We start from the raw sequence: 17,577 nt of genomic DNA on the forward strand, positions 1-17,577 counted from the left end.
AAAGGGTTAAAAAAACTTATGAAATGTCACTTTGAATACTTTGAGGGGTGCAGTTTTACAGTGGAGAGATTTATAGGGGTAACTAACATACAGGCCCCACAAATCCACTTCAGAACTGGACTGATCCCTAATGAAATCAGAATTTGACATTTTCCTGAAAATTTGAAAAATCTCTGCAAAATTTCGAAGCACTCTAACATCCTAACAAGAAAAAGGACGTTCACCAAATGACGTCACCATAAAGTAGACATGTTGTAGATGTTGCATTAATAATTAGTTCATGTGGCATGCCTATCTTTCTTAGGAAAAGAGAGTTTTGAAGATAAAGAAACATACATTTTTCAAATTTTTTGCACAAATGTTGTGTTTTTCACAAAAAACTGCTGAGTGTATCAATCAACGTTTACCACAAACATAAAGAGGAATATGTCACGAAAAAACTGTCTCAGAATAACCGTTATAGTTAAAAGCACCGCAGAATTATAACTACATAAAGAGACACAGGCCAGATTTGAAAAATAGGCCCTGGTCATTAAGGCCAAAACAGGCTGCGGAGGCAAGGGGTTAAGATCCTCGCGACTGAAAAAAGTCAGCTGTTGGAATCTGGTTTTATAGGAAAATTTATAGGGGTTATCCAGTAAAAATGTTTTTCTTTCAAATCAACTTTGGAAAGTTATATAGATTTGTAATTTACTTCTCTTTAAAAATCTCAAGTCTTCCCATACTTATCAGCTGCTGTATGTCCTGCAAGAAATTATGTTTTCTTGTCAGTCTGACACAGTGCTCTCTGCTGACTTATCTGTCTGTGACAGGAACTGTCCAGAGCAGTAGCAAATCACAACAGAGAACCTCTCCAGCTCTGGACAGATTTTCGTTGGGTAGCCCCTTTAATAAAGATATTCTTTAGATCTATCACAACATGCATTATAATCTCTTATGCTTCTCATGGTTAGCTCGCACCTCCAGGCAGACAGTGATTTGCTGCAGATGTGGACTATTTCTTTATATATATAATGTATAGAGAAAGATAGAGAGAGAGAGAGAGGGAGAGAGAGAGGGAGAGAGAGAGAGAGAGAGAGAGAGAGAGAGGGAGAGAGAGTGAAAGAGTGTGAGTGAGAGAGAGAGAAAAGAAGATAGCGCAGCACTCTTGAAATTCGGCCGGGTGCCTGCTGTAAAACCGCGGATCAACCGGTGAACGTAGATAACCAAAGGAAAGTACTGCGGCACTCCGATAAATGTGAAAAATTCAAAGTGGTTTATTCAATCCATCAAACAAGTAATGTGACGTTTCAGTCTCTCCAGTGCAGCCCCCCCCCCGGTCTCCCGGTGGCTGCCCTGTGCGCTCTAGGCGGCATAATCACAGTCTGTGTCCCTTTCCCCCCCGCAGATCACGCGGGGGCCTGCAGCCGCCTCACCCCTGGACGCCCACAGTGCTCCTCTGCTGCATCATCCCAATCACCATCTCCACTCTGCTACATCGCCATCTCCGCCCGGCTACATCGCCAATGCCATCTCCACTCAGCGCCATCGCCGCTCTGCTACATCGCCATCGCAGCTCTGCTACATCGCCATCGCAGCTCTGCTACATAATCATCGCCATCTCCACTCTGCTACATCACCATTGCCATCTCAGCTCTGCTACATCGCCATCTCCGCTCTGCTACATCACTATCGCATGATTGGAAATGTAGTTTCCTATCTTGGATATAGACCATCTTTTAGAAAAACGTATAACTTGGGAACAGCAGCAGCTAGAAAAATGGGAGACTGCTCAAAATACTCACGGGGACTTGGTGAGTAAGACCAGCTAGGTTTGGGGGTATTTCATTTTTTAAGCTCTTGGGGGGAATACCCCTTAAATTTATCTATTAACAGGGCTGCTGAGCTAAGAATTTAGCAAAGAGCAGAAAAACTTTGAAAAATAACAACTAAAAAAACACCTAGGCTATGTTTACAAGCATTATTTACAGCCGTCATTATCAGAAGACAAACATCTTTTGCTGTCAAAATGACAGCCACCAAAAAAGACGGCCGCAAAATGATCACTATGTGCTCATAGCCAAAGAGGAGTTATCCAGGATTTGAAAGTCATAGCTCCACCACACCTGCCGTCAGGTTGTATGTGGTAATACAACTTGGCTCCATTCACTTTAATGGAATTGAGCTGCATTGCCAAACACAAACTAAGGACAAGAATGGCTGTGGGGACCCGGATGAAATTATTATCATTAATCATTAATATTATTGTCTTTGGGTTGAGAGGTGTGGCTGTGCACTTCACTCCCTGGCTGGCCAAAACAAGGTCATCTGAAACAAGAGGAGGGAGGGGGAGCACTTTTCCCAGTTGTTTTAGCAATTGTCAGGTGGTCCCAACATTCAGACTCAATTGAAACTTTAGACACAGGTTTTTTTTTAAATGACAAGTGGAAATGTGGAAAATATGAAAGAGCTTATATAAAAAGATGCAAGTGCCATAACCTACCGAATAATGCCCACCGTAAGAGAAAGACCCCAAAGGGCTGTGCTGGCTATCCACCATTTATCAGACTTGATGCGAATAACTCCAGCGTCTGCTGCCCAGGCCATATGTTCACATGGATAGTACAGCTGGTCACATATGTTGCCCAAGACAGATATCCACCTGATCAGACAGTCCTTTTCCTAGGAGTATATAACCAGAGAAATTTCCGGAAAGTAACTCATTTTTGTGTGTGTGTTTCAATCAAATAAAAATATATACATATCAAATATGGCAACCCTAAGTTATGCTAAGATAAGATTAGAAAAGACTAACAGGGAATAATTCACATAAAGAAAGATGGGTTAAAAGAAAAAGCCATTCATGCAATAATACTTCTCCACACTATAAGGTATATATGCCAGAAACGGAGTACCATCTCTTCTCCATATGATCTTTTCCATGGTTCCTTTTATATGTTGGAAAGGCGTCTGTAAGGAGGGTAGCCTTTACCACACCTTCTGAAGCTGCCCCAAACTGTATTCATTTTGCAAGGAAGTCTGGAGGATCTTATCATCCTTCACAGACCATGCCCCCTCCCTTTTACACCAACTTTCTGCTCCACCTCTTTGACATCCCTCTAAAGACATACCAATGCTCTGTTGTCCTACACAAAGTGAACGCAGTAAAAGCATGCATCCCAGCACTGCGGAGATGCCCAGAACCTCCATCTATAGCCCTCTGACTAAGGGTACTATTACATGGAACGATTATCGTGTGAAAAATCGTTAAATCGTTCGAATTTAAACGATAATCGTTCTGCGTAATTGCAGGCAACGATCGAAAAATCATTCGTATGTCATTGATATAGATCTGAACCTAAAATTATCGTTAATCGTTCGCTGTAATTCCACGTTCGTTCAAGTTCCGCATTTTTTCATTAATCGTTCAGTGCAATTGCACATTGTTCATTGTTTTCCTGGGATCAGAAGGAATAAACGATCATAGTAACGATCGCAATAACGATCATAGTAACGATCATAACTAACGATTATCGTTCTGTGTAATATGGTGAACGATTTCAGGTTAACAATAAACAATCTCGTTTGCGATCGTTTATCGTTAGTCGTTAAAAATAGCTCAGTGTAATAGGACCCTAAGGAAAGGTAAAGAACTGTACAGTATGGAATATCTGGCTGTATGGAAGTATAGAATATCTTTGCACATGGTTCTACTGGATTCAACATGTGGAAACCTGATATCTTCTTGCAATACACTTAAACCCTCCCATTTCTCTTCTTTTTCACCCCTCCTTTTATTATTTTTCTTTCTCCTGGTCCACGTTACCTTCTTTCCCTTTTCTGCTATACATTTCACTAGCTAGAATTCTCCCATGTTGGGGTAGTGAAAACTGCAATAAAATAAGAATATAAATTAATAATAATAAAGCTAATTGCCCACTATGTATACATTCGGTATATGCATTGGGACCTTCACAAGACACAATGATTACAATGTTATGTATTTTTAAAATGTGATTGTGTTGATTTGACCATCAAGACCCCATCAATCAGCGGAAAAAAAGACTTCTACATGCAGGTCAATGTTCTTCTATGCAGAGCAGCACATCCATACACGGTCCTGGTGCTCAGACCCACTCAAAACAACGATTATTTGTTTTATAAGTTAGGGGGTTAATGAACGATTCCACAAAACTGTGGTCATTTCTGAACTGTAATGCTTTCACATTTACATAAAGTGCCCACTGGACAACTGACCTTTTTTCCTAGACCATACTGAAGAGAGTACGCCAACATGGACAGGTCATCGAATAGCCTCAGTACTGTCCTGCAGTGGCTCAGCTGAGAGGCCACAAGAAGAAGGCTCTGTCCACACTGCTGCTTCTCTCCGTGCTTCTGTGTAATGACTCCACCAATCAGCTGACAGCTATAGCACAATGTCCGGATCTAACAAGATGGAAAAACAAGGGAGAAACCAGTAACTTACAAATCCTGTAGATTATACCTGAAGACCGCTTAAATGTGTATAGTAAGTGGGAATGATTTCAGTTTCCCCAACATTGCCACGTAGAAGTCACCAGCAGACTGTGGTTGGTTAATTTAACACCAATAATACGGCCACTGCAGTGTTGCTGCGGGCCAATGGTGGTAAATATCCAGCATTTCTGCAATATTATCACAATTGCTACATAGTAGTACTAAAATTATAGTAAATTCTAAATTTAATTAAGATTTAAAAAAACTTTTACAGCAGGGCAGATACTAACTCAAATGCACTCATTTAGTGCCCAAGAACTGGTGTACATGCCTTGCACCAGATTTATTTGGGAACCACTCGCTCCAGAAATTCCCAAGAAGCCATATCTATGGTGTAACGAAGCCCCCTGCACCGTTTCCAAACATGTAGCTAGAACCTATGAGCTTTGCACATACGCCCCGAAAACAAAGTTTGTAAGTGCCCGACGCTGTAAGCAAATAACCATCAACTAGTCATGCGGGCATTTCTCAGCGCTGAACTAGTCGCCAATGGCGCACTTGAGTTGGCTGTAATCCCACCTCTCTGGGAGCATCAGTGCTCAGTGACAGTCCATCTGTGATTCTCAATGCAGGAGTCGGCTGCATTTCAAAGAGGGGCTTACCCTGAACGACAACACTCCCAGAGAGGCAGGATTACAGCCAACTCGAGCACAGCATTGGTGACAAGTCTGGTGCTGAGGAATACCCCTACTGTATGACTAGTTGAGGGTAAACTGCACACAGCGTGAGACATGTACAAACTTAGGGGGACATTTATCAAGACTGGTGTACAAGTACACCAGTCCTAAGTAATGCCCCATCCCATTCTCCCGTCCGGATTTACCAAGAGTTGTACACCTCTTAGTAAAGCCAGTGTTGCACCTGGCACAGCAATTGCCGCCTGCAAGCACAGAATGGCCGCTGTCATACACTGTGTGAACTTGGCCTAGCAAAAAAACTTTCGAAACTGAGCTGTGCTTGGTTGCACTGGAAGTACAAATCAGCAAAACTATAAGACAACCCCCAACTTTTCCAGTTAAAGTACAGACTTAGGGGTATACTCGCCGTATAAGACAACCCCCCCCTATCACCGCACACCAAATAAAAATTAACAAAAAAAACATTAGACAGCAGCGAGATCTGAGAGGCAGAGAAGGAGGTGCAGTAATATCAGTAGAATATACAATGGTGCCCAGACGGGTGATAGAGGTGTGTTTTTCTGGGCACACTCTACCGTATCTCTTTTTTCCGTATCCCGGAAGCCTGCGGCTTGCCCTGCCCTTCATATGGCAGGGATAAGCTCCCCCCACCGTATGCGGCAACCAAAGATTCTTCAGTGCAATTTTGAAGTTTTTCAGCACCCGTCCTATAAGAAGACACCTGGCGCATAAAACGAACTCTGACTTTATACACAGGAAATACAGTACAGTAGGTATGGCTTGAAATAAAGGGGTACTACACAAACTAAACATTGAATTAAAGGTTTACACAAACCTCTCCAAGCAGCTCTTTACCTCATGTTGGCAGTATTATTATTCATTTTTCCGTACAACCTGACGTTCTTGAGCATTTTGATCAAAGAAGATATGCAAATCATTGCCTGCAAGGAGATGTCAGCAGGTTCATGTAAACTTTGAAATAAAGCGGAACTACACAAACTAAAGGTTAAAGCCTCACAGGTTTTTTTTTTCTTCCAGAAATCAATAGTCCAGGCGATTTTAAGCAACTTTGTAATTGGTTTTATTAGGCAAATATGCCATTATCTGCAGCATCCAAAAAGACTTTCCTCAGCCCGCTCCCCTCCCTCCTCTCTCTCCCTCACTGCTCATTATCAGGAAATCCCAACATTTTTACATCAGTTAAGCCCTGTGTAACCTATGGAGAGGGGGAAGAGGGAGATTAGTCACCAGCAGAGAGCAGAGAACAAAGGATTACACAGCGGGACCTGTGTGAAAGCCAGTATTCAGAGGTCAGAGAGGTTAGTGCTGATTTTAGAGGAGAAAGCCCAGTGATGTAGCTGTAAATTAACACTTTGTTGTCATGTTTTGGTGCCCCATCACCCTCAACCCCTCACCTCTCCATAAGAGAACCATGAAGACAGGGGGGAGTGCTTCAAAATTGCTTTTTCATGATAAAAATGCCCTTTTGTGGCTAATAAACCCAATTACAAAGGTTCTTATAATCGCCTGTACTTTTAAGTTCTGCAAAAAAATGTAAACGACAGTGACACTTCAAATTGACCTCTTAAGGGCGGAGCCCAAAATGGCCTTAACCTCTTAACGACACATGACGGGTATACCCGTCATGCGGCCGTTAAGAGTAAACAGAGAGGGCTCCCGGCGTGAGCCCTCTCTGCACGCGCGGTCCCCGGTTGCTAAGTGCAGCCAGGGACCACGTGTATTGGCCGGCGCGGCCGATCGCCGCGGCCGGCTAATTAACTATTCAAATGCCACTGTCAAAGCTGACAGCTGCATTTGAATAGCAGCTGTGCCCCCTCTCCCTGGTGTCCAGTGGGGGATCTCCCCCCGCGATGCGATCGCGGAGGGGAGATCCGTTCTAATGAGCCGGCCGGGGCTCAGCGTCGGAATGACGCTGATCCCGGCTCGGCAATCTATTCAGATGGTCTGCAGCAGACCATTATAATAGAGCACCGATCTGATGGATCATTGCTCTATTATATACACAGGATTGATCTCAATGGGAGATCAGTTCTGTGTATATAGAAGTCCCCCAGGGGGCTTCATATTACTGTAAGGGAAAGTTAAAAAAAAAAAAGTGTTTTTATTAATAAAAAATCCCCTCCACTAATAAAAGTCTGAATCACCCCCCTTTTCCCATTTTACAAATAAAAATAAATAAACAAACATGTTTTTTATCACCGCGTGAGTAATTGCCCGAACTATTAATTAATCACATTCCTGATCTCACACGGTAAACGGTGTAAGCGCAAAAAAATCCCAAAGTGCAAAATTGCACATTTTTGGTCGCATCAAATCCAGAAAAAATGTAATATAAAGCGATCAAAAAGTCGCATATGCGCAATCAAGGTATCGATAGAAAGAACACATCATGGCGCAAAAAATGACACCTGACACAGCCCCATAGACCAAAGGATAAAAGCGCTATAAGCCTGGGAATAGAGCGATTTTAAGGAACGTATATTTGTTAAGGTTACAAACCCACTTGCCAGATCTGCAGCGAGTCTCCTTGCTGCGTTTTTGCAGGGAGACTCGCTGCAGTTCCATGCCCCGCCGGACATTATACATTACCCGGTCCCTGTTCCTGCTTGCTTCGGGGCTCCCGGTTTCTTCACGGCCCGCCCGGCCAATCTGTGCGCTGCGGCGGGGCACGATCGCCCCCAGCCCCGCAGCCCCCGGACGCATGATCGCCCGCAGCCCCCAGCCCCCAGCTGCACGATCGCCTGTTGGGGGCGATCGTGCGGTCGGGGGCTGCAGGGCTGCAGGCGATCGTGCGGCCGGGGGCTGCGGGGCGATCGTGCGGCGGGGGGCTGCGGGGCTGGGGGCGATCGTGCGGCCGGGGGCTGGGGGCGATCGTGCGGCCGGGGGCTGGGGGCGATCGTGCGGCCGGGGGCTGCGGGCGATCGTGCGGCCGGGGGCTGCGGGGCTGGGGGCGATCGTGCGGCCGGGGGCTGGGGGCGATCGTGCGGCCGGGGGCTGCGGGCGATCGTGCGGCCGGGGGCTGCGGGCGATCGTGCGGCCGGGGTCTGCGGGGCTGGGGGCGATCGTGCGGCCGGGGGCTGCGGGGCTGGGGACGATCATGCGGCCGGGGGCTGGGGGCGATCGTGCGGCCGGGGGCTGGGGGCGATATACATTACCTGATCCCGGCTCCTGCTTGCTTCAGCGGCTCCCGGCACGTTCCGCCTGGCCAATCAGTGCGCTGCCCCGCCGCAGCGCACTGATTGGCCGGGCGGGCCATGAAGACACCGGGAGCCCCGAAGCAAGCAGGAACGGGGACCGGGTAATGTATATTGTCCGGCAGCCGGGGGGTTAATGGGGCGGGCTGCAGACAAAATCGCAGCAGGGATGTACATCCCTGCTGCGAGTTTCTCTGCTATTGAAAGTATAGGGCCAGGATCTGCAGCGAGTCTCGCTGCAAAAACGCAGCAAGGAGACTCGCTGCAGATCCGGCAAGTGGGTTTGTAACCTAACAATGGTTTTAATTTTTTACAGGCCATCAGATACAATAAAAGTTATACATGTTACATATCGTTTTAATCGTAATGACTTGGGGAACATATATAACAACTAAGTTTTTCCATAGGACACACGGCGTAAAAATGAAGCCCCCCCAAAGAAAAATAATTGCGTTTTTTTTTCAATTTCACTGCGCATATAATTTTTTTCTGGTTTCGCAGCATATTTTATGGAAAAATTCAGCCTGTGATTGCGAAGTACAATTAGTGACGCAAAAAATAAGGGCTCATGTGGGTCTGTAGGTGTAAAATGCAAGTGCTATGGCCTTTTAAGCACATGGAGGAAAAAACGAAAACGCAAAAACGAAAGTTAGCACGGTCCTTAAAGGGTTAAAGTGGAACTCCAGGTAGAGGTTGAAAAAAATCAAACTTCTGCAGAAGCATAAAGCATTACTTACCTATCTATTCCATTTTTGAAACTACCAAAAATCCATTTGTTTTGGGGGGGTTTTATTCTTTTTGTGTTTCTGCACTTCCTCGTTTATCAGTTGTACAAAGTACTACAGGTTCCAGAATGCAATGCTTTCCCTCAGCTGTTCATCACAGTCCTCCACCCTGCCTATTCCCCGCCCAAAGCTGTTGCAGAACATCTAGGCTGTGTTCACACATTGCAGGTATCTTGTGTTACCGAAATATTTGCAGTAATTTATGATTTCATTGTGGTCCCACCCACCTACACAGCACGCTGTATTCTCTACCTGTAACACCCCACAGCACGCTGTATTCTCTACCTGTAACACCACACAGGGCGCTGTATTCTTTCCTGTAACATGACACAGCACTCTGTATTCTCTACCTGTAACACCACACAGCATGCTGTATTCTCTACCTGTAACACCACACAGCACGCTGTATTCTCTACCTGTAACACCACACAGCACGCTGTATTCTCTACCTGTAACACCACACAGCATGCTGTATTCTCTACCTGTAACACCACACAGCACACTGTATTCTCTACCTGTAACACCACATAGCACGATGTATTCTCTACCTGTAACACCACACAGCATGATGTATTCTCTACCTGTAACACCACACAGAACGCTGTATTCTCTGCCTGTAACACCACACAGCACGCTGTATTCTCTACCTGTAACACCACACAGCACGCTCTATTCTCTACCTGTAACACCACACAGCACGCTGTATTCTCTACCTGTAACACCACACAGCACGCTGTATTCTCTACCTGTAACACCACACAGCACGCTGTATTCTCTACCTGTAACACCACACAGCACGCTGTATTCTCTACCTGTAACACTACACAGCACGCTGTATTCTCTACCTGTAACACCACACAGCACGCTGTATTCTCTACCTGTAACTCCACACAGCACACTGTATTCTCTACCTGTAACATTACACAGCACGCTGTATTCTCTACCTGTAACGTTGATATTGGAATAAATATTTTCATTTCCACGCACATATTATGATCAAGCATCTGTTATCTTTGAAGTTGAGCCCCACAATAAGGCTCTCATCCTCTCTGCCGTTAAGCATCATTTACTTGTGTTACTGCATCATTTTTGTGAATACGCTGCAGTACTGCAATGACACTCCAACATGTGTGAACACAGCCCTAATTTCACTGCACACTTCTGCACAATCAGAGAAATCAGTGCAACACCTGCTTCTGGCCTGTCAGAGATGGTGAATCACTCAAGGGAATGGGGGATCCAGCCAAGCCTCCTGGGACATCACAACCTGCCCCCTGTCTGCATAATCAGCCTGATCTCAGCAAACACACACAATGTGAGACAGAGGCATGGAATATTTGTTTCCTAAAGGGGGATAGCAGAAGGAGCAGGAGACAATGTGGATTTGCACCAAGGCCATTTTTCAGTATGGCAGAACCGTACAGATGCGGTAATACATTGTGTAGACACATATATTTAACTTTTAATGTACTTTTAATAGAAAACAAGTTTTTCTTATCCGGAGTTCCCCTTTAAGGACCGGACCAAATTTCCGGAATATGACCTGTGTCACTTTATCCATTAATAACTTGGGGATGCTTTTACCTATCCGGCTGATTCTGAGACTGTTTTCTCGTGACATGTTATACTTTATATTTCTGGTAAATTTGAGTCGATACTTATAGTCTATCTTTATGAAAAAAACCAAAATAACGTGAAAAATTTTAAAAATTGCATTTTTCTAGCTTTGAAATTTTCTGCTTGCAAGAAAAATAGTTATTCCACATAAATTAGATATGAAAAGGTATTAGCAACATGTCTTTTTTATGTTGGCAGCATTTATTAAACTTGCCTTTAATTATTTAAGACAATAGAAAGCTTCAAAGTTTAGCAGCAGTTTCCCAAATTTTCGCAAGAATTTTTAAATAAGATTTTGCAAGGGACCAGTTCACGTTTGAAGTGGATTTGAGGGGACTGTATGTTATGAAGCCCCACAAAGCACCCCATTTCAGAAACTGCACCCCCAAACTGTTCGTAAAAATGAAAAATAACATTTTTTACAATAAAACAATTGGTGTAACTTTGAATTTTTTATGTTCACAAGGGGTTAAAAGAAAAAATATACCACTAATCATGTAGAGCAATTCCCCCCGATTACAGGAGTACCCCACAAGTGGACACAAAGTGCAAAGCCAAAGCACGGAAAGCCTCCAAAAGGAAGGAACGCAATTTGGATTTTGGATTTGGCCAGAATGGAGGACGAAAGCCATGTTGGGTTCACAGAGCCCCCGTGCTGCCAAAACATTAGAAACCCCCCAAAAGTGACCCAAGTGAAAATCAAAAGTTGAATTTTTTTTTTTTTTACACGTAAACCTGAAAAATTTAAGACTAGACCAAGTTTAAAAGGCGTAAAAGAAAAATAAAACATAAAACTTGTAGGGAAATTTCCCCCAAGTACAAAAATACCCCACATGGGGACATATTGTGCCATGACGGCGCAGGACACACCTCCAAAAAGAAGGTGCGCCATTTGGCTTTTGGAAGGTGAATTTTGCCAGAAAGTAGGACAGAGGCCATGTCGGGCTTGCAGAGCCCCCATGCTGCCAAAACATTGGAAACCCCTAACAAGTCACTCCAACGAACTCAGTAATCTGTGGCTCGCACGTGTCAGGGACTGGGGTCCAGGTGGGGTCACTTGAGGGGGCTTCCTGGGGCGGCACCTTGGGGCTTATCATCACTAAATGATGATAATGAGGAGGAAGAAGAGGAAGGAAAAAAGGAACGAGAGATCTTTCTCTTCTCCCTCACTGGTTGTCTCAGTATCGGAGGCAATCCAGGCGTATGCCTCCTCAGCCGAGAACAACCTGTGGACCATTTTTTTTTCTTTAAGGTGCCTTCACACACACACCGGATCTGTAGCGGATTTCACACTGCGGATCCAGTGTCAGGGCATCCCTATGAGAATACATACTCGCAGCTGGAATGACATCCCGCTGCAAGTATGTAAGTTAACATCCTGCTGCTTGTATGTAAGTTAACCTCCGCTGGCCAGAGCATATATTACCTCCTCCCCGCTCCAGCTTGCTTCAGGGCTCCCGGCGTCTGCTCTTTCCGCGCAACCAATCGGTGTGCTGCCCTGCAGCAGCCATTGATTGGCTGAGCGGGACATCCTGCCAAGAACCCCCGAAGCAAACAGGAGCGGGTTGGAGATGATGCATGCTTCGGCCAGCGGAGGTTAACTTACATACAAGCAGCAGGATGTCATTCCCGCCACGAGTATGTATTCTCACAGGGATGCACTGAAACTGTCCCCTGAAATCCGCTGCGAATCAGGTGTGTGCGAAGGCACCCTTAGAGGGGTGTGTAAGTGTTATGCTTTTAAACATATAAGTGTTAGTGTGTGTGCTTTATGTATTGTTTTTGACTTTGTTTTTTTTTTGTTTTTTTTTACTTGGGTGGCACACGGGGGGGGGATTGGGGGTCAGAAAAAAAGACATTTTTACTAAAAAAAAAAAAAAAAAAAAAAAAGAAAATTTGCACTGAAAAAGAAAAGAAAAAAAAAGCATATTGCAGAGGCAGGGGACACTATATCCCCACCGATCCAGGGGAGAGGGTGGCAGGAGAAGGGAGAAGGTAAGAGGAGAGAGGAGAGGGTGACAGCGGAGAGATGGCAGGAGAGGGGAGAGGGTGGCAGGATAGAGGGGAGAGGGTGGCAGGACAGATGGGAGAGGGTGGCAAGAGAGGAAAGCAGGAGAGAAGAGAGTAGAGGATGGCAAGAGAGAGTAGAGGGTGGCAGGGTAGGGGAGAGGGTAAGAGAAGAGAGGAGAGGGTGACAGCAGAGAGGGTGGCAGGAGAGGGGAGAGGATGGCAGGAGAGGGTAAGAGAGGAGAGGGTGACAGAGGAGAGGGTGGCAAGAGAGAGAAGCAGGAGAATGGAGAGGGTGGCAAGAGAGAGTAGAGGGGGCAGAAGAGGGGAGAGGGTGGCCGGAGAGGGTAAGAGAGGAGAGGGTGACAGAGGAGAGGGCGGCAAGAGAAGAGGGTGGCATGACAAAGGGTGGCAAGAGAGGGAAGCAGGAGAATGGAGAGGGTGGCAGGAGAGGGTAAAAGAAGACAGAAGAGGGGAGAGGTTGGCAGGATGGAGGATGGCAAGAGATGAAAGCAGGAGAGAAAAGAGGGTGGCAGGGGAGGGGAGAGGGTAAGAGGAGAGGGTGGCAGGAGGGAGAGGGTGGCAGGAGGGAGAGTAGTACTCGGTAGTCTCGGACAGCACTAATCACCGCTCAATTCCGGTATACCTACTTTTGCTGATTCATACTTCCAGAGCAACCAAGCACAGCTCAGATAATAAAAAGATGAAGTGAGATTGGTTTCTATGAACAAAACCAAACAGTTTTTGTCTTAGGCTAGGTTCACACACAGTATATTTCAGGCAGTATTTGGTCCTCATGTCAGGTCCTCATAGCAACAAAAACCAGGAGTGGAATAAAAACACAGAAAAGCTATGTTCACATAATGTTGTAATTAAGTGGATGGCCGTGATTTAATGGCAAATATTTGCTGTTATTTTAAAACAATGGCTGTTGTATTGAAATAATGGCAGTTATTTACTGTTATATGGCGGCCATCCACTCAATTTCAACATTGTGTGAACAGAGCCTTTCTGTGTTTTCAATCCACTCCTGGTTTTGGTTGCCATGAGGACCTGACTTGAGGACCAAATACTGCCTAAAATATACTGTGTGTGAACCCAGCCTTATGGTGTGTTTACACAGAGATTTATCTGAACCTTCTGACAGTTCCCCTTTAGGAGACCATTGTGGAAAATTATAGTTTAAATTATTAGGGTAAAACAAACCAATAGCTGGTGTCAAACTGGACAACAATATGCAAAGATGCACCAAACTTATCGCACAGATTGAGCCACTCAGCATTGACATGTCAATTCTTTGCGCAGAGAGCAGTCGTGCACAAGCTCTCCCATAGAGATACTGTGGGACACTGAGGCAGGCGGGATTCTGTGGCGGAGATCTCTGCCTTGGAATTCCACCGATTTTTACTCAGTGTGAACATACCCTAAGGCAGGATTGGTCAATGAACATTCTCTTTATTGTAGGGATCTTTTTGATAAATAATGTTATTGTCCTCCTCACTAGAAAGAAGGTCACAGCCAACCAGATGTATAAAAAGGGTGTCTAGTTTGGGCATGCCGCAATGTGTGTGCGGTAAAGGACACTAAGAATTAACGCTCTTTCTGATTAGTGATACCAGATACCAGAATTTTGAGTTCGATATCGATACTAACATTTTTATTTCGATACTCAATACCAGTTCGATACTTACTAAAATATTTTAAAAAAACACAATCATAGAAATATAATACCCCCTAGACAGCGAATATAGTAAACCTGAAATGTTTTCTATACTCTTCAGGCCTGCACTATTACAGAGATACCAATTTATGGAGCTTTTTTAAATTTTATTACGTTAAAAGTAAAGGTTTGCGTTTTTACATAATTGTGTACAGAGTACAGCGATCACTCAGACAGCTCCGCTATACACTGCTCACTCGGCTCCGCTATACACTGCTCACTCGCCTCCGCTATACACTGCTCACTCGGCTCTGCTATACACTACTTAGCCAGCTCTGCTATACACTGCTCACTCGGCGCTGCTATACACATACTTATGCTGATGTCGGCACCTCACAGCCCCTGCACCTCCCCCACCTGCCAGCCGGCTGGATCCTCACATGTGTCCTCTCTCTCGGACCTCCCGCTCTTCTTCTTCAGCCTTCTCCTTCCTCCTCTCTCCCTGACCTCCCGCTCTCCCTCTCCAGCCTTCTCCTCCTTCCTCCTCTCTCCCTCTCCGTCTCCGTCCTCCTCTCCCTCTCCAGCTTTCTCCTCCTTCCTCCTCTCCCTCTCCAGCCTTCTCCTCCTTCCTCCTCTCCCTCTCCAGCCTTCTCCTCCTTCCTCCTCTCCCTCTCCAGCTTTCTCCTCCTTCCTCCTCTCCCTCTCCAGCCTTCTCCTCCTTCCTCCTCTCCCGCCACGGAGACCTCCGTGCAGCTCCAGCTCCTCTGCATAAATAATTTCAGCGGGGGTCTGCTACACACAGTAGCCGACCCCTGCTGCATATGGAGCAGGCTTAGGAGGGGTCAGATGCCGCTGTCAGTGCGACAGCGGCATCTACACAGTTACATAGCCGGCACTAGAGATCGCAAAGTGCCGGCTATTTGAAATTGGCACCGCCGGGAGTGGAGGAAGAGAGAGCAGAGGAGGAGACTGCAGGGGGCAGTAAGAGGCACATAGAGAACACGGCCAGCACTCAGATAGCCGCCGGCCGTGTTCTCTGCATTATAGTTTATGTTAAGTTGCCTAATAGTGCAGCTTTAGCATAAAGTATCGATACCAGGAAATCCTGGTACCGAATTGTTTTTAGCCCAAAATATCGATAGTGGTATCGATATTTCGGTGCATCGTGCATCCCTATTTCTGATACCACTCTGCTGGAAGCTGGACTCATTCACTCATTACTATATAAAAAGGGTGGTGTGAACGCAGCCTTGGAACTTGCTGACATCACACTGAGGCAAGGATACTTCTGAAAATGGGGTGCTTAAGTATCTGCACAAGGAAAGGCACGGCCCCATTGGTTCAGTCAGCTAGTGAACATGTTTGGGGCTTATTCTGAGCACAAAACTCAAAAATGCTTGAAAAATATCCTGTAGCCAGCAGCTGACTGCATTCAGGCCAATGATGAAGGTGATGGGCTCCTCCTGTCTGCACCCCTCACCTCATTTAGCCGTCCCCTGATTGGACCTATCCCATTATATGGCAGCACTGGTGCCCACAGCATTCTGGGGTTACAGCCTATAGAACAGACCACAGGCCCCTCCCCCACCATTCCTGAGACAGAACCATGGAGATACAGCTCCGAAGCTCCTCTACAGAACCCCACTTATGCGTCAGACTTACTGTAGATGGGCACCAACCAACCTTCTGCTAGAATAAGTGCCACTCACCATCCTGTCTCTGCCCCTGTATGACTCCAGGACACTGACCACTGTAGATACCGCCTCTGCCATGTCGCCAGCCTGTGCACATGTACAGACGGCAGGACAGGACGGACACACAGTGCGATATTACATGTCACACTACTACACTAGATCGGACTTCAGACTTCTGCGTTTCAAACCTCCTTTTCGTGAACCACGCCCACAATGTGATGTCGCTTATCCCTATTGGCTTCGCAGCCAACCTGTCTGAAAGCAGGACCTGCTGACATCACGAGGTCACATGACAAGTCACGTGACTACAGCAGGCGTGGCTTACTCAGTTTAGCCTGGCTGGTCTATACGGCTGCTATGAATTTGCTTCTCTCTGTAGGTCCTTTCTATAGGTAATTTTTATGGGGTGGGCAACAGTAAATATGATAATGGTGGGTGCAGTAGTACATGGGGGAGGGGTGCAGTACAGCATAATGGTGAGTGCTGTAGAGCTTAATGGTGGGTGCAGTAGTACATGGGGGAGGGGTGCAGTACAGCATTTTGGTGGGTGCAGTAGTACATGGGGGAGGGGTGCAGTACAGCATTTTGGTGGGTGCAGTAGTACATGGGGGAGGGGTGCAGTACAGCATAATGGTGGGTGCAGTAGTACATGGGAGAGGGGGTGCAGTACAGCATAATGGTGGGTGCAGTAGAGCATAATGGTGGGTGCAGTAGTACATGGGAGAGGGGTGCAGTACAGCATTTTGGTGGGTGCAGTAGTACATGGGGGAGGGGTGCAGTACAGCATTTTGGTGGGTGCAGTAGTACATGGGGGAGGGGTGCAGTACAGCATAATGGTGGGTGCAGTAGTACATGGGAGAGGGGGTGCAGTACAGCATAATGGTGGGTGCAGTAGTACATGGGAGAGGGGGTGCAGTACAGCATAATGGTGGGTGCAGTAGAGCATAATGGTGGGTGCAGTAGTACATGGGAGAGGGGGTGCAGTAGTACATGAGGGAAGGGAGTGCAGTACAGCATAATGGTGGGTGCAGTAGAGCATAATGGTGGGTGCAGTAGTACATGGGGGAGGGGTGCAGTACAGCATTTTGGTGGGTGCAGTAGTACATGGGGGAGGGGTGCAGTACAGCATAATGGTGGGTGCAGTAGTACATGGGGGAGGGGTGCAGTACAGCATAATGGTGAGTGCAGTAGTACATGAGGGAAGGGAGTGCAGTACAGCATAATGGTGGGTACAGTAGTACATGGGGGAGGGGTGCAGTACAGCATAATGGTGGGTGCAGTAGTACATGGGGAGGTGGTGCAGTACAGCATAATGGTGGGTGCAGTAGTACATGGGGAGGGGGTGCAGTACAGCATAATGGTGGGTGCAGTAGTACATGGGGGAGGGGTGCAGTACAGCATAATGGTGGGTGCAGTAGTACATGGGGGAGGGGTGCAGTACAGCAT

The 17,577-nt window shown here is 46.2% G+C and overlaps 1 protein-coding gene across 1 annotated transcript in view; it reads right to left on the reverse strand.

Moving 5' to 3' along the window:
- Nucleotides 1-16,326, reverse strand: part of PEX11G (peroxisomal biogenesis factor 11 gamma) — a 28,582-nt gene extending 12,256 nt beyond the window's left edge. The window contains exons 1-3 of the mRNA XM_069962517.1: nucleotides 16,147-16,326; nucleotides 4,237-4,425; nucleotides 2,483-2,661 (exon numbers count right to left, since the gene is read on the reverse strand). Coding sequence (XP_069818618.1) covers nucleotides 2,483-2,661; nucleotides 4,237-4,425; nucleotides 16,147-16,209 — 431 coding nt within the window. The 5' untranslated portion in view covers nucleotides 16,210-16,326. The remainder of the gene's footprint in view (nucleotides 1-2,482; nucleotides 2,662-4,236; nucleotides 4,426-16,146) is intronic.
- Between the last annotated feature and the right edge of the window lie 1,251 nt (nucleotides 16,327-17,577).

The sequence above is a fragment of the Dendropsophus ebraccatus genome, chromosome 3 (genome assembly GCF_027789765.1).
Source record: "Dendropsophus ebraccatus isolate aDenEbr1 chromosome 3, aDenEbr1.pat, whole genome shotgun sequence".
Classification (NCBI taxonomy): Eukaryota; Metazoa; Chordata; class Amphibia; order Anura; family Hylidae; genus Dendropsophus; species Dendropsophus ebraccatus.